This window comes from Paroedura picta, chromosome 7 (genome assembly GCF_049243985.1).
Source record: "Paroedura picta isolate Pp20150507F chromosome 7, Ppicta_v3.0, whole genome shotgun sequence".
Taxonomy (NCBI): domain Eukaryota; kingdom Metazoa; phylum Chordata; class Lepidosauria; order Squamata; family Gekkonidae; genus Paroedura; species Paroedura picta.
In genome coordinates this window covers 36,046,856-36,067,116 of record NC_135375.1, presented here as the reverse complement: position 1 = coordinate 36,067,116, position 20,261 = coordinate 36,046,856, and the positions used below count along the sequence as shown (strand labels likewise).

Sequence of the window (20,261 nt, the reverse complement as noted above, 5' to 3'; positions counted from 1 at the left end):
AGTAACATAAAATCAGTAACACTGGAATAGCTACCCAAAATAATAAAAACTGAACCTAATCAGCCAAGACCTTTGTCTTCAACACCCCTTCCATAAAGCAGTGAGAGAATAGCTTAACACAACATACAGTAAACGAAAGAGGGGGAGAAGTCTCAAAGAGGTTTACAATTGCCTTTCCTCTTCCCACAACGGATGCCCTGTGAGGAGGGTGAGCTGAGAGAGTCCTGATATTAGTGCTCAGTCAGAACAGCTTTATCATGGCTGTGAGGAGCCCAAGATGACCCAGCTGGCTGCATGTGGAGGAACGGGGAAGCAAATCTGGCTTGCCATATTAGAAGTTGGGGCTCCTAACCATTACACCAAGATGTAGCCCCCCCAAAAAAAACATTATAAACAAACAGCAAAGAAGACAGCGTTCTGTCTCCTCAAAATATGTCATTATCTGTTAGTTCAAGAATCACTGTTCAACCTGTTCCAAATGCCCTCCTTAATAACTTAGTTTTACAGCCCCTCCAGAATGCCAGCAAGGATACAGTTCAAGACACCAAAATTCCCCATATTGTCCTTAATGGCCTTGTGTCCGGAGTCTGGCAAGGAAGCCTTTCTCTGGAAATCCCCCAATACGACATTGGCTAGCCAAGTAGGAGCAGAACCCCTCAGGTTCAGTGCCCTCCAGCCTGAACCCAGTCAGCCTTTCCAGAAGGGTAACACAACTGATGGTACTAAATGCTGCAAAGAGACTATATCTTAATTTTTTCTTCCTCACCTAGGACTACTGCTAGTATTTCCACAACTTGGAGCCCTGCCTTGTGATATCTTCAAAATATGTAGGATGTCTTAAAGAATAGCATTTCTATCCATACCAAGTTGGAATCATAATTACACTGTAAAAGGAACCCTACTTATAATAATAGTCAACCAAACTCAGTTCTGAACACAGCTGTTCTGGTCCAACTAATTAGATAATAAAGAAAATCAGCCACAAAAAAATCTATCCATTATTAGTCTACGGCCTTTGAATCCCTTAAAGTGGAATTTGTCATTATATGTAACTCCTTTCTTGACATAAAATGTCTCTGCCTTCTTCCTCAGAAAGTTTTTATTTAGTTTAAGTCTCAGCAAATTACAATTCTGTCTTAAACACGCCTTAGCCATCAAACATTTCATCTCTTAGGACAGGGATTTTCAACCTGGGCTCTCTGGAAGCCTGGGTGTCAGTGCCCTTTCCCCATATCCTGGCCTTATTGGACTTGGCCACACTTCCGGGGCTCCGTGAAGTCTGAAAAACATTGCAGGGGATCCTCCATGGTCAAAAGGCTGCCTTAGGAAAAGATGAGACGTCTAGCAGAACAGCTGGGTAATGAAAAGCTGTAATCATCATCAATGTCTACAGACTACAATTACAACACATATAGCAGGGACCACATAGTCATTTGTCATGGTAAACCAGGAGAGGAAGCTGCTGAATGCACACTGATTAGGAGAAAACTAGATAAAGGAAATTTGTTTCAAAAGACACATCAACCAGCGTCAAAAGTTTTTTTTCCCAGTTTTCGTTTACATACAAACTGCTGACTGGCTAGTATTTTACATAAACAGAACTCTGAAATCTACTCAGAAAACAAGCAACATCAAGCTTTCAGATAACAGAACACTGTCCCTTATCAGCAGTCATCTCAACACTTTTGCAAGGCATTTTACCTACTAATTCTATCTACATCAAATTGTTCTAGGAAGTGCAGAAAGCAACATTTTGCCTCTTTGTAATTACCATGATGATAGTTCTCGTGACTAAGCACGCAATTAGGGATATGCTATGCAATTCCCCTAGATGTTTGGACACTCTGAGCTATAAAACCCAACTCTGTTACCGGTAAAATATAAGGAACACATCCAAAAGGCAATATCAGTGTTTAAAGGATGTGGAGAAAACAGGAACATGCATCTATGTTTCAGTCAAAATCTACCATGCCATATTAATTTGTTTTAGCGATCTGAAGGCTTCTGGGAGTATTCTCTTTCTGATTGGAACTAAAAAAACAAGGTTGATCTAAAAGCCAAGCATTCTTCCCCACAAGGTGGCATTATTCAACTCAGCCTGAAAGCGGCATCCAAATTTTCTCTGAACAAAAATATACAGATAAATCAGACTCAGCTCAGCATAGCTATTTCATAACAAATATATGTTTATATAATTTATTATATAATAAATATAAAAGTAATTTAATAATAAATACCTGGATTTTAAGAGAGGCTGTGTCACCCATTTCTTCAGTTTTCGTCGTCCAAATGAAGTTTTTGTATGATCCAAGACCCAAAACAGGCTACCTTTTGTTTTCCTATCGGTCTAAAGACAGTTTATGTTTGATTAAACTCATTAAAGCACGTTCAAAATTGGATGTATAAATAATTTATTAGCTAGTTATGTGCATTATGTGCATTTATATTTCAGACATATTAACAATATAATTTTAAACAGGGTTACACCTTTCTAAACCCACTGGGCTTAGGAAACTATAGCTTTGTTTACAATTGCTCAGAACACTACAGAGATGTAGTTGAGATTATTTTTAACAAAATATGATTCCCTTAAAATCCCCAGACCATGATTTAAAACTGGTGCTACAATAATTTATTATAGTTATACACCCTTACCATAGTTCCTCTATATATTTTTGAAATCCCCATCTGGGCAGTCCTGCCTGGCCTCTGGCCTCTGGTGTCCAGACGCAGGAACCTCCTGTCCGGACACCACTTCCGGTCCAGCGGGCCAGTTATTCCCTTCTAGCTCACGATTTTTTCCTGCAAATGCCACCCAGGCTCTTTGTCATTCACATGTATAATTAATTTTAGATTGCGGTGAATACTTTTCTAAAGGGTTTGATAACAGAAAACAGCTGATGCAACATTCATTGTTTTTAAAGGCTGGTGAACTCTTAGCAGGTAGGGACCTGACCACGATAAGTTTCATTCCAGATAAATAGCTGAAAAACATCACTAAACCTGAATTTTCAAAATACTGATCCTGTGGGGGAAAAAATACTATCCAGTCTCCCAGCAGTTGTTTAAAAGCATCCTCCCCATCCCTTGCATGAATTTCTCCCAATCCAGCTAACAAATACACAGGTTTTTCTAGATTCGCTTACTTGGTTCTGTATGATTTCTAGATTTTTTAGTGTAGTTCCATTAAGTGTCATGTATTCAGCTTCACTTGATAACTTTTTAAAATTACTGAAATAAAAATAAAACCAACAGTCATTCATAGTGAATACATACATAACTTCCATGCTGACTGCCTGCCCCTAGAAACAGCACATGCAAGAGAATAATTTTAATACAAGCCAAAAAAAACCCCACTAAAAACTTAACACAGATTTGCAATTTTCTTTTACATAAAATATCATGTTTACACTTGCCATGACCCATTGCATTTAGTTAGGTGCCCCATCGCATCACATCCTCAGGAAGGGGGTGGAGGGTATTGGCTCTTACCAGCAAGGATCAAGGGCTTACTGACCATTAATTAGGCTGGGTGTAACACACTGACAGCACACACATGTGAACAGCAAGGTTTCCTCAGGTATGTGGGGAGACAGCGGGGAACAGAGTCCTTAGGGGGCTTTGATGGCAGCTTTTAATCCTTGCTGGGGAAATTGAGAACTTGGTTTCTTGGGCTCTTTGCTGGAAAGCAGAATCCTGTCTAGCTGCTGACAAGAACAAGCATATTCGCAGAACAGTTCTCACAGGGCCTCTGATGAAAAAAAAACACACTAGCCACACTACTTATCTGAAGACAGACTTTAAGTCCCTCACATCTCCTTGAGATTACAATTTCTATACTGGGGGATCTTCTCAAAGGCTAAGCACTACAGAAAGTGAATGCTGGTTAGCTCCTAGGCTACCCTAAATTCATATGCAGAATAGGTCTGCTGATAGGACCTTCTCAGTCCAGCTAACAGCTGCTATAATTTTGCATTCTGAGGAACTTCTAATCTGATCTATCATTTGGATCCCAAAATATAATTGTTGATCCTCAGCCAATTACTACCCTTCAGCAGGACGGTCTGCAGGACTCTGCCGGACAGCAGTGTCTAATAACCAACTCACAGATGGAGTCCCAAAACAAAGGTGAAGGACCACAGATATGTAGCTTCTAGCCTATAAAGGTTCTAACCAGTTACAAATATTCTTTGACCAGGATAAGGTTGTTTTGTTTTGTTTGTTTTTCGGTTATTTTAAATAAGAGTTACTTACTGAGGGTTATGTAGTATTCTTTCTAAATTGAATTCTTTAAGATAAGTAATCACAGCAGCCAAGGAGCATAACACCAGCTTATCCATGTTTAAGATGACTGACAATGTTTTGGAGCCTGGAAAACAGAACATCAATTTGTTTGTATTTCAGCAGCTTTTATTGCAACAGGATATAAATCCAGCTTGTACAAATGACTATTAACTTTCTGTACTGTATGTCACTATATATGCCTCCTTGTCAAACTGGCATCCTAATCACCTGTACTGCAAATATTACTTGAAAACTCACATTTGGATTCTGCAATAATCATCTCTCTTACAATGTTGTGTATCTAGTTAACCCAAAGAACATGTAATAGTCACTAGTCCTAAACTTTCTGTAATTTACACAGCTAATTTGTTCACAGTATTTCTACTTGGGATAAAAATGTATGACTAGGCAAGGAATGTTATCAATCTTTGCTGCTCCATTGTTTTGTTATATGAGCTGCCCTGGAAAGATAATTTTAAAAATCCACTACTTTCTCTTTGGTTATATCAGGGATTCTCAACCAGGGTTCTGGGAGACCTTGGGTTTACATGAGAGCTCCCCATGGATTATACGGCCTTACCCAGAAGTTTGGTTGGCCACTGACATCACTGAAGTCCAATTCCCCTATTGCTCTCTTTCTCCAGAAAGAACTCTCTTTCTCCAGAACCAGTAAATAATTGATTGATTGGCTGGCTCCTGCATCTTATTTCTTTACCCATTTCACTGAAGGGGCATTTCACCACTTGAAAAATATTTCCTCCATCATCAAAGGTTGAAAAGGCTGGTTATATACTTGCACTAGTCCAGATCATATAAGACAATATCCTTGCTACAAGTTACTGATACAGAACAAGAAAGCAACCTTCTGGTATAGAGAATGGCTTGTACATTCCAGTGAATGAGAAACAGCGAGTATACATCTTTGAAAAAAAATGTCTGCGTGTGAGTCTCTTGCTCAAATAGAAGTTGTATGAGCTCATCTCAAATCTACATGGATTCTACTCCCCAACGGCAAGCACCATGCTATATCCTGCCAGCCTTCAGAAACTGTTTGGGGGTTGGATGAAGTGCATGACAGAAGGAAATCTGCATTCCACAAGCAGAGTTCTGCTTGCAGCTGTCAGAACCCAACATGACATATTGCAGTTCCAGCACTGGGAATACCCCCTGGGACAGCTTCTACAGATAAACTATCTGCATCCCACTAAGTTTGCGGCTGAATGGTGTAACAGCCAATTTCACAGGTGATAATGATTAAGGATAGCGGATTCTGAAGAGCTACAAGAGGATCTCTCTAAGTAGGGTAGGTGGGCAACAATGTGGCAAATAAAGTTCAATGTGGGTAAGTGTAAAGTAAATGCATACTCAAACAAAAACATTCAAAATTTAAAATAGGTGCTGATGGGGTCCGAAATGGCTGAGAATGAAAGTGATAGATTTTGGGGGTTCAGTGGAAAGCTCTACTCTGTGTGCAACAAGTGAAAGGCAAACACCATGCTCAGACTTAGGAAAGGCACTGATAACAGAACAGCCAATAGGTTGCAATTCTGAACTGACAAAAGGAAATACTTCTTTGCTCAACAAGTAATGAAACTTTAGAATTCAGTATCAAGGGAAGTAGCAATGGCCTTGAACACAGAGCTTTAAAAAAGGGTTAGACTGAATCAGGGAGGAGAGATACATCAATGGCTACTTGCTATGGTTCCTGAAGAATGCCTCCATATCCAGAGGCAGCCAAACCCTAAATCCCAGTGCTAGGGCAGCAATAGGGGACCGCCTCTACTCCCTGTTTGCCCTTCAGGGTAACTAGTTGGGACACTGTGTACATGCAAGATTAGGTAGTCTGCTGGTCTGATCCAGCAGGATATCCTTATGTTCTTATCCCACAACACAAAAAACTTTAATGTTATTTCACTCATCTTTTAAATTATACAAAGGCAAAAATATGACATGGTAAAGCAAATTTTGTAAAATAATAAATCTTTAACACACATAAAAACTGGTATCTCAAAATGTTTCTGAATTAGGTACCTGTGCTATCATGTCCTTGACTGCCGTAAAAATCTGTAATCAGCTGAAAAGCACTGCTATATTCAAAATGTTTGTTTTCCATTTTTTCTATTCGAATTCTGTCTTCATGTAAACTGCAAAAAGGAACATTTTCAAACTTATTCTACTTTCATGAAAATACTGAAGAAAACTGATTTCAAACAAATCAATAAAAAACAAAGCTGGCTTTTAATAGTATGAACTTTCCTCAAGGCAGAGACTGATGACAACATTTTGCATTTCAATGGACTCCAATCCTGTATGGCTTAATAGTGACAACTTATTTTAGTGTCAAGCCCCACCCACCTTTTTACTGTTTTTACTCCAGCAAGTGCAAAAACATTAATTCATCTAGAAATAGCACACTCTTGTTTAGGTAAGCCAGATCATCAAGGCTCTGGTTAGCGAATATCATTACAAAATTCACTCCAACACACAGTTATGAAAGCCTCACGTTCAAGTTGTAAAATGAAGGGTATCAAGGGTGCAGCCTGCTTAAAAATCACTTTTTGTGTGACCCTATATAATAGGGTCTGAGCCTATATAATAAAGATGTATGTGCCCATTCTGTTGAAAAATAAAGGTGTTCTAGCATACTAAAGCAGACTCTATCCTTCTCTCCTACAACAAAAGAATGCAAAGTTTACTTCATACACAGAAAAGAATATATAAAACACTATATACAATATATAAAATTTCAGGGATCAATAATGGCATCTGAAATAGTATTATATCTGTGATAGTTAACTGTGTTTAAGCAGTTAAGCATGAGATTCTTAAAATATTATCTGGGGCAGTGTCATGTGAAATAAGCCTAGCTAGAAAACAAAAACAGAGTCAGCCTCCATCTAGCTGATACCATTCTACATGTAGTTTAAATACATTATTGTGGGTCCTATGCTCTGCTGCCAACTGTATTTCTTCCTTAGCTCCAAGTTCCCTTAGCTCCAAGTTCATTCAAGGAGGCTTGATGTTTTGATCTTACTGGAGTAGTCATGGTTTGAGCATGCTATAGTTCTTGTTTAAGGAGAGCCTACCCTTCACTTGCTCCTTTCTCTTCCAGCATTCTTGTCCATGGGTGACTCTCATCATGACTCGGAGTTTATTAAAGTCCATCCTACAAAGGTCTAACATGTACATATGACTATGGACGTGTCATAATGGGAGCTGCCAGATATTGAACCTGGGAACTTTTGTATGCCACGCAGAAGATCTACTACTGGGTAACAGCCCCCCCCCCCCCATGCAGAACCTTGATGTAGGAAAGCAAACAAAATAAGAAAGGCTTCTGAAAGCAGTTCCACAAAAGAAGCATGCTTAGAGCAATTTTTTGCTAGTAGCTAGTGTCATAGTCCTTCATTTCACTTGAAAGAGTCACAGTAAATCATGAAATAGCTTATTTTAGCTTTAAAAAAGCAAGCCTTTGGCTGAGTTTGGGGGACTGAGAAACCTGATGTTCTCACACATTGGCCTATGTGTTTTTTAAAAAGGTGTTTAGAATTAGAAAACAATTCTGTATGACGGGATGTATCTATAAAATCAGGACATTGTATATAATTAGAACTAAAAATCTGAACAAAAACAAAAATGATGAAACTGTTATTATCCAATTTTTAAATAAAGATTAGTTCCTTAAGTAGATTTAGCACCATACATTAAAATGGTAGGGATACAGATGAGCTGGTTATCTGAACTAACAAATAACTAAGCAACTACAGAAAAAGCAATAAATTCTAACAGCAGTCCCATTTAAACTATAGATCAGCCAGTTCCACTACCAAGTGGCAACAAAGAACTTATAAAGGTATAATTTTGTCCTTTTATGTTTATTCCTAAATATTTTATCTTTTTTTTTTAGTAACAATGCATTCTGGGTTTTTTTCTTTATCTTCCACATTCGTTGCCATTGGCCTCTTATGCATGGCAGCAGCTACTGTGCGCTGCCGCCATCCCACTGCGGCGGGCCAGGATGCCCCGCCGTTCCCCGTGTATGCATGGGGGCGGGGCATGCTGGGCTGCCCCGCATGTGCTGAACACTGGGCCCAGAAGGTAAGCCGGTGCGGCGGGGGGAAGGTTTGGACAGCCCAGGGAGGGAGTGGGAGGGCCCAGGCCCCCTCCGCAAGCCCAGGTGGGGGCAGGGGGCAGGGCTCCACGGAGCCCGCAGAAGCGCGTGGTGTCCCTACAGGGACACCGTAGGGTCAGGGCTGGGCGGGCCGACAAGCCTGGCGCTGGTAATTATGCACAGCGCCGGCCCGCCGCATCCCCGGCTTACCCAAGAAGCTACGGAAGATCTCGCTGTCACTTACCACAGGCCTTCCGTAGCCTTGGGCCAGGAGGCGCTCACGCTGGCGGCGGCAGCGAACATTATCGGTGATTTTAACCGAAGCGCTCCTGCCGCCAGCACGGGCATTCTGGCCCATGCATAATGGACCATTAATACAGTATAACCATAAAGCTTAGCTTTCCATTATGCTGGCCAAGGGGTTTAATCATGTGCTGCTCAAGTCATTCAGCCACACACCAACTGAGTCACTGAAGTGGGCACTGCTGCACCACACACCAGTCAACACACTCAGGTAGGAGCTCTGTGTCTCAGGCAGGCACCACTGTAGTCATTCACCCATGGTAACCAAGTGATTTGGCCATCCTACAACCACGATACTCAGACAGGTGTCACTTGAAATTCACAAGGTGAGAGATACACAAATCATTCCGGACAAGGGCAGTTGAATCTTCTGGATAACCAAGTCCCAATGGTAAATCTTTCACTATATAACTATTTTGTGACACTATTAACTATTATTGTTTAAATTGGCTTTTAGCCATATTACTTTAAGAAATCTTAAAGGCCAGGGATTAATAACTGCAGGATATGAATTAGTGGAAACTTGTAGTGATCCATGAAACACATTTTCAACTTTATGAAATGAGAAATACTAGGGGGAAACCACTTACACTTAATAAACGCAAAAGATGGATATTTAAAAGTGGAATGGTTAAATTCACATTTCGCTCATGATACTTATACATGCCTACTGGCTGATGTAAGAGAAAGGGTAGCAACATTATGACATGCACAAATACAAAGTATTATAGGATCCTCTAGTGGTTAAGTATTTCTACTGCAGTATTAGTGTATAATATAAATTAACACACTTTATCCAGGGGGTGCGACTGTTACTGTGAATAAACGTTCTATGAAGACACATTAGTGACACTTTTATTGTACCATGTTGCATTGTATCACACAATTTATGTTCTTTATAAACTACTCGGAACTGCAAGAGAGGATGGGATATAAATCTTAATTACTCAATTAATCTTGGCTCTTAAATAAAACCATTGGCTCTTAAATAAAGTTGAAAGAGCCATCTGGGTGGTGCTGTCTGGGTCTCCCCTCTGCTGTCCTGGTCTCCCCTCTGCTGTCTGGGTCTGTCCGGGCCTAGGAATCCAGAGGCAGCAGGCCAATCTGGATGCGCCCACCAAAGCTGGGTGCGTCCAGATTGGGCCGACCCTTGGAGCACCCACCTCCATCAGGCGAGTGCCAGCTGCTCACCCAGCCTCTGCAGCAAAAGGTTCCTCGCCGCCAAGGACGCCGCTTGCCCGCCTCACACCCTTCCCCGTTCCTCCTCCACAACCCCAGCAGCCAGCAACAGAGACCCAGCAGCTCCTGAGCTGCACCACCGCCAGGGTGGGGGGGAAGCCTCTTCGACGTCTCGGAGCCCTGGGTGCCCAACCACCGCCTCACCAACCATGCCGCTGTCTGCCACCCGCCCATGGTAGCAAGCACTGTACAGGCCAGGCAGCCACGACGCACGTTGAGGCTGCCGCAATCGCACTCCTCGCCCCGCTCCCCCCCGGCTTGACTATAATTCTCCCCCTTGTCCTAATTTAGAATCATAGAATCATAGAGTTGGAAGGGGCCATACAGGCCATCTAGTCCAACCCCCTGCTCATTTGAATAACCCATGTCTTTTTGCCACAACTTTTATATTGTCTTCTAGTTTTATGTTGTTGCCTTAGAGTGGTTCCACTGGGAAAAAACAAGATATCAACTTCAGCTGGATTTACCTTACAGAACTCATAGCATTGATAAGATTTTCAGTTTGATTTGACACATCTGCAGGAAGAAGAACCTCAACAGGCTGCAGGCGTAAAATCCGACTTTCCAACTCTAAACGAGCTACAGAGTCCTGAAAGCTGTCAAAAATAACTTCCCCTGTACTAGGCTGGACAGCCTGAAAAAACAAATACATAAAAATATAATATACATTAACATATATATCTACAAATGGAACAGGGAAAGGGCTATTTCAGAAGATGTCTCTGTTATTTATAGTTTGATTTATATACCACTCTGTCTCACACTCGCCCTCTCAGGGCAGTAGTTACTTCCAGCTCTCTAGGACACTTTCTGTTATCAAACAGTAAAATGGAATAACTTTTGAGACAGACAGCTTTAATAAGCCAGTAAAAAAACTCTCACATAATTAGGCAATTTTATATAGTTCTATTTTCCCAAGAAACACAAGTTAGGTATAAGATATGCCTATACAATCACATTACAAAATGATAAGGCGAAGCTGCTGATAAAACACAGCACCAAGAAGACTTCCACATGGCACGTTTCCCTGGTTTCCCTGTCCCAGTCCTCGAGAAATAGATACATCTTCACTGGGACCACCACAGTGCTTGTTTTTTTAACAAATTGGCCATAAAATATTGCTATATTGATATAACATTATACCAATATTAGCCATATAGCCCATTGCACCCAGGGATGCAATAGGCACTAGCAGGGGGAGGGCACAGCGGCCACAGTGTCACTCTAAATGCGTGGTGCGGTGTTGGTGTGGGCAAGGTGGCCAGCAGGTGACCAGACTGATGGGCGGCCAGAGCGGCGGACTAGGCTGGCCACGGCAGTCCTGGGCTCCTGCACAGCCAGGAAGGTAGCTCGGGCATCAGGAACAAGGGACCAGTCAGGGCGCCACAAGCCCATTGCCCTCCACGGCCAGGGAGCCTCTGGCCACGAGCACGCCTCACGGCTGGCTCCTGGGGGCAGGCGCCAGCCCAATCTGCCATTTTACTTCAAAGACTGCTCCATATATGGAATGTGAAATACCAATGTTCAATGGATTCAGAAGAGGCAATAGAGATCATATTGGATCGGGGTCGCTCAGCCATCCTTGTGATGTTAGGTCTGTCAGCATTTGATGTTGTTGACTATGAGTTCTTGGCCAGCCACATTGCCAGAGCTGGGATGCATGGGACAGCCCTTCAGTGGCTGCTCTCCTTTTTCCAGAACCAGACATAAAGGGCTGTGGTGAGGAAGGAAACATCTCACTCCTTCCTATTCCCGGCTCTCTTTGGTGTTTTCTTTGGTTGTTGTTTCAAGTCTTCACTGTTTTCTCCCGTAATCTACAAAACAGTTGTTGATTTTCATCTGAAATTCTCTCATATGCTCCAGTAATCAATATAAATATTAAATATGATTTCTACTGCTTCTTCCTTTTCTGAATTCAACTTCAGCATCTGGTATTTCATATCCCATATATGGTAACAGTCCTTGAAATAAGATTTTGCGCACCATTTTATCTGCATGAGAAATTAATGTGATGGGCCAATAGCAGATACGGTCTCTGACGTCTTTTTTTCAGAATTGGAATGTAAATTAAGCACTTCCAATCTGTGGGTCACTGTCCCCCATGTTTGTTGGCAAAATCTTAATGGACTCCATTTGTGTGACTTAGAATAACTCTATTGATATTCCATCTACTCTTGGGGATTTGTTTCCCCCAATTGCTCTCAGTGCAACTCTCATTTCACCTTCTAAAACTGTGGGTTGTTCTTCAAAAGACTCTTCTTGGAAAGAATCTGTCATCCTTTGATCTCTTCTGTGTAGTTCTTCAAGTGTAGTGTTCCCATCTTTTATTTATTCTGTTCTGTACAGTTAATGTGTCTCCATGTTGATCTTTCAGCATGCCTAACCAGGCTTTAAATTTCTCTTTCCTTGTTACATATACACAAAAATATATATTCTAAATAATGGTGTTGATAGGATTTTTGGAATTTACAAAGAATTCTAGAAATAAATTACACTAGAAGTATTAAGACCACAGAAATCCCTCAGGACTACTTACCACTATACCTATAGTTCTTTCCTGCCTCTTCTCCCTGAAACTTTCTTTGCTTTCACAGATGCAGAGAAGATAATTATCACAGGCATCAGATGATATTTCCTCAGCATCAGATAGATGATCAAGCTTCAGTAAAGGATTCACATTTAATGAATGTTAAGAAAAGCTACTTGCTGTATCCTTATCACCAACTGAAGTAATGTCTTGATAGCACACTGGCATAATATTCAATATGCTGTCCTAGTTGATTCTGTAAAGAAGCTTTCAAGAGTGCCAAGTAACAGCACACATCACTAAGCACGCTTATGCCATCCTAGTTATATTTAAATGATATAAAGAACCTATCCTGGACTAAAGTGTTATTTTCTGTTGAATCTGAAAACAGACTCTCAATTATGTTCATATCACATTCTAAGCTTGAGGAACTAAAGAGGAATGAAGACAATGCAACACATTGAATATGTTGAATTATCTGAAGAAACATAATTAAAGACAAGCGGTTCCTATGACAAAGATGAGAGATATGGGGATATAAATTTCATAATGAATGAAAACTGGGTATTGCCTAAGATGTTACTATGCGGCAATATATCTCCTGTTCAAAATAACTTCTATGAAGATAATAACATCATATGTATGATAAGGATATCTTCTCCTAGAACTGTAGACTTTGTATACAAAGCAGTTAGTTTTCGGGTGAAGAGAGAGCTTTTCTTTTCTCCAACAGCCTTCAAAGCAGCTGTTTCAATTTGTTTTACAACCCCAACCTGTAAGAGAAACAAATAATGCAAAGCACTGGAACAAACAATTATATTTTAATTAAACAACACACTGAATGTTAAAAACACAGCATTAAAATATATTGGGAGTTATAAGCATGCTTATTAAATCAGTTCAGTTGCAGCTTCCTTGCATCATGTTCCAGAGGCAGTGTACAATTCTCGTATACTGAAGCATTCTTATAAACCCAAAAGCCGGAGTAGGGTAATGGTTAGAGTGCTGGTCTCATATCTGGAAATCCCAGGTCTGAGATCAGTACTCTAACCATTACTCTACTTCAGCACTTGGGTTGATAAGAATTCTTAAGAGTCTTCAGAATCCCAGATCTGAACCCCCAATGTTCAGCAATGGAAACTTCCTGGGTGACCTGGGGCCAGTCACACACTCCTGCCTAACCTACCCATATGGTCGTGATGATAAAATAGAGGAGGAGATAATTGTATATGTTGCTTTGGGTTCCCCATGGGGAGAAAGGTGGTGTATAAATGAATAAAATAAAATGAACAAAGTTTCTTCTCCCATTCTACACACAGTAGTCTGAAGCACAATAAAATATATAGAGACTAGTACGACAGAAAACAGGGCAAACAAAAAAACAATATGGAAGAAATTTTCATCCCTTAAATTAATATATTATGCTGCAGTCAACTGATTTATCGAGCGTTACACTAAATGTTCACTAAAAACTATATATCAAAATAATTTCTGAAAAAGTTTCCCATCACTGAACACTTGCACTACTCTGATATCATTTGTGCACCCTTTTGTTCCTGTATCTTCTCAGTATTATGCATCTCTTTGCTTTCAGTACCCTGGCTTTACTGCTATTCATTACTGCTATCGGACTGGTTGAAAAACTCATAACATAGAATCATAGAATCATAGAGTTGGAAGGGGCCATACAGGCCATCTAGTCCAATCCCCTGCTCAACACAGGATTAGCCCTAAGCATCCTAAAGCATCCAAGAAAAGTGTGTATCCAACCTTTGCTTGAAGACTTCCAGTGAGGGGGCTAGTTGATAGTTGATAACATTGTGGTATTCCATATGCTCTGCCTATACACAGATCACATGGAACACCACAGTGAGATGTATTAGCACTGGTGACAAAGAAATGGCTCTGAAAACTATCTGGGACAGAGAGTAAAAGGTTTCAAAACAGCACTGCAACAAAGATATTTTTGAAGTATGACAAAAGAACTGCTGAGAAAGTGCTTTCTGACACTCTCCAAAATAAATATGCAATTAGAAACACAGCTTCATTTGAAGCTTAATTTGAACCCTGGTCTAAGCACCAGGCCATAAACATAAAATACAAAAGGAATAAATTATTTTGGTTTAGAAAATACACTTCTTTAAGCATATATTTTACAGTTCTATGTTTCCATTAAATTAAATATATTCAAATGTTGAATCAGGAAACTGATTAGAGCAAAACCTTATATCCCTTGGCTACAAGTCGCCGAACATGAACGAACAGTCTGTGAGTTGGTATGCTGGCAGTCATAAAGTTGTGATTCTGATGACAATAGATGTTCAGTTCCTTAGCAGCAACCTACAAGGCATGACAATAATCAACTATTCATTCAGACAGACCTGTTAGCACATGGTGCTCACTAAATAAGCGGCTGCTCATGAAAAGAATAAGAGTAATCCCAAGGAATTAGCCCCAGAAATAAAGCTGAAGAAAAATGCTACCATTAAAATGAAGTTCAAATCACATGACAGGTTTATTCCCTTTAAAAAAAACTTTCCCTGCCAATATCAACTGCATGCCACAGATAAGTTTCACAATATTGATTTGCCTGTAATTTTATGCAAAAGCATCTGTATTCCTCCTTGCAAAGGTATAGTTATGTAGCAGTCTGAATTGGAGACAAGCTCTTCAATGAATGTCAGCCAGACCCCTGAGATCAGCTGTTCCTGAGGTTATGACACCACCCTCAGTGTCTTTCATTATTTGACCAGATCAGGACAGACACACATGGTCCTACTGTCATATTTTGATGGAGTCACTTTGTACCACATCCACATACTTTTACAGGGATCATGTGAAATTTTAACAACAATAACATGTAAACAGAAAGTAATGCTGGTGGTTAAAAAAAGGTTTTACCTCTGCATCTTCACCAAAGAATCGGTACTTATAACCACACTCAACACATAAAATAACATCCTTATATTGATTTTTCACTTCTAGAAACTGGAGCTCAAGTGGTGTATATATACTTTTGGTTCTTTTATTGAGGACCATATCAGAAGTATTATCAATGTTTTCACAACTTATGTTTGATGAAGAAAATTGGCTAAACTGAAGGCCTGTTTCTTCCTATAACAAGAAAAATCACATAAGAATGAAAAAATATGATTAGTACAGATAAAACAGGGATTCTGCAGCACATCATAGTATCCAGCCCCAAATGAACAGTCTTTGACCGTTTACGCACTGGAGGTTTCATGCCGGGCTGCAGGCTGGAGTTTTAGTCGTGGCAGGTTGCCCCACCTCTTCCTGCACCCACATGGAGGAGCATTTGGCCTGGTGGCTTTTTTGAATTACTGTATATACTTGAGTATAAGCCTGCTTTTTCAGCCTATTTTTTAATGCTGAAAAAGCCCCCCTAGGCTTATACTTGAATAAGGATCCGCACTTACCTGTTATTGTTGATACCATATTTTTCTGGTAAAATTAGGTGCCTCAGCTAAAATTTGGGTCAGCTTATGCTCAAGTATATAAGGGTATTTACACTTTAATGTATTTTCTAGCCACTGTTGGTTACTGGTCTGAAACAACTGTATTTTGTTCTATTTGAAACAGTGTTATTTGAAAAAAGATTCACAGTTATTGTCATGGTTTATTAGTGCATGTTCTCATGGTAACTGCTGTGCTGTTTGTATTTTCATTAAGGTAATTATGGGGGCATACTTCCTAAGGCAGCACTGGAAAGCATATGGGAGTAGAAACAGAGGCAATAGAGAATGAAGACCTTTATTCAGCAGATACACCATTTGGTAATTTTGTATCTAATAAAATCTTAAATAAAAAACAATGTAAAGAACATTACGAAAACATTAAAAAACTAAACAGGGAATCATTACAAACTGGGACACTCAAGTCCATTACCTCAGGGATGAACTTTCCCAGGATTGAAAATGGCTCTAGGGGTGAAGGGAGAGCGGGGAATATTCTGCAGTCCTTGCACCTGCAGACTGTGGGACCCAATCCACAGGCTTTCCTTTTCAAGTAAACAATTAACTGCAGATTAAATTATTTATATAGATACCCTAATTCCAATACATTCATCTAAGTAAGCTTAGGTACTCTTCCTCCCTCACGCCATCCAAACCAGAAGCACTTAAAAACCAATTTTAACTGACTGAGGGAAACTGCTGAAACAAGAAGAGTGAATATGCCAAATTCTCTCTCTAAACTGTGATGAAACACTGAAAAGGTCATTCCCAAGTTTAAGAATTTTATACTGCCTAGGTTACCCGACATACTCTTTTTAGAGGATATGTCCTTTCTTTAGAGCAGGGGTAGTCAACCTGTGGTCCTCCAAATGTCCATGGACTACAATTCCCATGAGCCCCTGCCAGCAAATGCTGGCAAGGGCTCATGGGAATTGTAGTCCATGGACATCTGGAGGACCACAGGTTGAATACCCCTGCTTTAGAGTATCCATCCTGTTTGGGCTCTTTTTAAAAACTGATGAAAATGTTCGCTTTTTCAGTGCACAGAGTGAGTTTGTTTTGCTTAAATAGTGGGGTAATTAAAATAAGATCTGGTAGAGTGATCACTTGTTGAAAGTAGCCAGTTGGGAAATATGTCCTCTTTTTTGTTTTTCAAAAAATGATAACCTCTAATTCTGCCTGCCTTAATAGATGTATCCATTTGATAGAATGCTATAATTGTTTTGATAAGAGACACTGAAAAACTGCTTACCTTATCAGTCTTCTGAGAATGTAAAGTGTCAGTGTTTCCTACCACTGCCTGCTGATCTTTTTTCAGATTCATAAGCTGGACTCCGTGAGAAATATCTGAATGACTCGCCTGTTCCAAGTGGCTAGAGAATTGCCTCAGCTTCTGAAGCGTTTCTGAACATATCCGAGGCCTGGTACATTCCTTTTGCTCCCCTTTATTAGCAAAAACAAATAAAACTGCTTATAACTATAATTTCCACACTTCATGCCAAATGCTGAAAGCATTATATATAATTCTTCATTCCATTAGCAAACTTTCCTACACCACATATCATCAATATAAGATTAGCAGAGTTAATAGTGGGGAAGAATCATCTGAACAAGTCCTAAAACATTTATAAGTATGCATCTAAAAATCACTAAAATACATATTCAATTACAAAAATTGATTTTCTTCACTTACGAAAACATAGCCTCAATGCAAGGATCAGCCCTTCCAGAGAACAAGGGACAGTAACACTAATAGATACTGATGTGTTCACCTGCTCCCTGAAAGAAGCTGTGTACAGCTTGGAGCACTCCATTGTTATTCCTAGATACTCAGGTTGCAGCAATGGCTAAGAATTTCAGAGTCCTCCCTTGATTTCTTGACGTATGAAAGACTAAAAAAGACAAGACTCAGTAACTGCATAATAGACAGAGTATCTGTCCATAGATTTTGTTCTCTGACTTAAAAACATGCTTCTACAGTAGGCCAGCATAAGTTTTTAGTCTTCATACATTAAGTATTCTTATTTAACTCACCATCTCCCTCTTTATTTTGTCTACTCTGCAAAATCTTTGAACGCTGGTCTTTGTTTTTTACATCTCTTCTCTTTTTCCCAGCAGGTTCAGAATCCTACAAAACAGTAAATCAAAGGTTCAGTTTGACTGTATTGTGCAGTTACACACACAAAGAAAACAGGACAAATGTCCAATGAACTCTGTATAACAGTTCAACATTCAACATGGAAAAATTCCTCACTTTAGCAAAAGAATTAACATAAGGCTACCAATGGAAATGCCACAGGTTCCCAACAATACCATGAGAACTTTAACTCTATTTTCAAACAAATTTTGTTTACCTTTAAACAATTTAATACAGGAAAGATGAAAGACCATTCACTTGTTATGTTAAACTAGTTAACATCTGTAATGGGTGAACAATCATATTGTTTGTTAAGCTTAACATACACAGTAAGATAAAAACCTTGTTATTATTGCTGCAGCATACTAACATGGGTAGTGATGACGAAAGTATGGTATAGTGTGAACTTGTCGGATCTCAGAAGGTAAGCAAGGTCATTACTTTGAAAGGGAACCACCAATGAAGAAAGCAATGAAAGCAATGAAAAGCCAATCCTCCTTTTCACTAGCCTTGAAAGTCACTTGCTGACATCACCATAAGTCACTTGCAACTTGATGGAACCTATATACAACTCAAGATAGTTGAATTAACAAAGCTTCCACTCTGGAATTATCTGGGGAAACATTTTCTTATAGGAAATGGCTGAAATTAGGTCTTAGTAGGATTACCCAAACAGAAACTGATAGAATTCTCCCAAGCACCACTGATTGGAGAGGAGCTACATATTTGAGTATGGCTAAAGCACACTTACTTTGGACACATCATGCAATCAAACTCGCTAGAAAAATCATTAATGCTCGGCATGGTTAGTGGCAAAAGGAAACGTGGTCGCCAAAGGATCTGCTGGCTCGACACTATCAAAGCCAATACAGAGATGACCATAAACCATCTAAAAGAAGCAGTCAGAGACAGGGGCGCATGGCGAAGACTTTCCTATAGAATCACGGAGGATCGGACATGAGTGAACAGATAACATCATCATCATCATCGCATATTTGAGAGCATTTCTACTTTCGCAAATATGCCAAGAGTTCCCAAGAATACTGCTTGTACCAGTCATGTATACTGGGTTCTCAACAGACACAATCTGCTTTTAAAGTTTCTTAAACACAACCCGATTTGCAAACACATTTCTTCAGACGCACTGAAATGGAAGTTACCAGTCCATACATCTAGGCTGAGGGAGAGAAGTAAATTAGCATACAACACGATGAAGATGTTTAACAGATCCAAAGACACAGCAGAAATAACAAGCTTAATGTATTCTCACAGAAGTGCTATACATCTTTATTACTTCTTTTTTGGAATACTAGATTGTAATGTAATGATTAGCAGAATTAATGTAATTTGGAATGGTAGACTGAAATGTATTTGTATGGTCTGAGGACACAGGGGATGATACTACACAAAGAAGAGGATGCTGTAAGATTATCTCCATGCTTGAGAGGGATGGACTGTGACAGCAAGGTCTCAGTAAGTTACTCTTAGCATTCCACCACTGAGTTCTCAACAGTTTTACTACTATTGAGGATGCATCTGTCAAATCTTGACATTTCTTTTTATTATGTTCCCCCTCCTTGAACCCAAACAAACCTTATCAACTCAGCTTGTTATTCCTGTAAGGCCCTTGTATCAGCTTGCTAATTTATTACTTATCCCCAGCCTATATATGTGTAGACTGGAAAATTCCCATTGTGTCTGAGGAAATGTGCATTCACACAAAAGCTTATGCCACTAGACTCAAACTGCTTTAGACCAAGATGGCTACCCACCTGAATCTATTTTTGTGTTCTGTAATTTTGTAATCCAAATTTCAGGATCATTTATATATACTGGGTTTTTTTAAATTACAAAATCAAAGTCATAGCAAGAAAGGAAACCTGTATATTTATGCAATAAGTAAACAAATCTATTCCCTGAAACAGGGCCAGGGTATGATTAGACTATGTTTCAGCTTTATAAATAGCATATAGAGTTCAACCATGCAAGAGAACAGGGAAGCAGAGTCCAGAAATAACACGATGGACTACACCACCTTAGAGAGCAGGTGATGGCTTCCAATTCCTTCGCATTAATAAAATATATATATTATGCAAATAGAAAAGTAGTATAGCAGGGTCCAACGCCCGCTCTGTGTTGCTTTTCTAATCGCAGGGGCATTTTCTTTTCAACACAAGGCAGCATCTC

The 20,261-nt window shown here is 39.8% G+C and overlaps 1 protein-coding gene across 9 annotated transcripts in view; it reads right to left on the bottom strand.

Moving 5' to 3' along the window:
- Nucleotides 1-20,261, bottom strand: part of MSH3 (mutS homolog 3) — a 52,696-nt gene that overhangs the window by 32,144 nt on the left and 291 nt on the right. For 6 of the 9 annotated variants that reach the window (XR_013233077.1, XM_077347482.1, XM_077347483.1 and 3 more), the window contains exons 2-12: nt 17,972-18,065; nt 17,190-17,380; nt 15,366-15,578; nt 14,688-14,804; nt 13,120-13,237; nt 12,474-12,616; nt 10,405-10,571; nt 6,316-6,428; nt 4,255-4,369; nt 3,147-3,231; nt 2,238-2,347 (exon numbers count right to left, since the gene is read on the bottom strand). Coding sequence is in view for 8 of the 9 variants with exons in the window: in XM_077347482.1 (XP_077203597.1) it covers nt 2,238-2,347; nt 3,147-3,231; nt 4,255-4,369; nt 6,316-6,428; nt 10,405-10,571; nt 12,474-12,616; nt 13,120-13,237; nt 14,688-14,804; nt 15,366-15,578; nt 17,190-17,380; nt 17,972-18,065 (1,466 nt within the window). In the remaining variant the exon portion in view is untranslated. Of the gene's footprint in view, nt 1-2,237; nt 2,348-3,146; nt 3,232-4,254; nt 4,370-6,315; nt 6,429-10,404; nt 10,572-12,473; nt 12,617-13,119; nt 13,238-14,687; nt 14,805-15,365; nt 15,579-17,189; nt 17,381-17,971; nt 18,066-18,444 lie in introns of all 9 variants that reach the window. The other 3 variants (XM_077347488.1, XM_077347489.1, XM_077347484.1) reach the window with 3 other exon arrangements.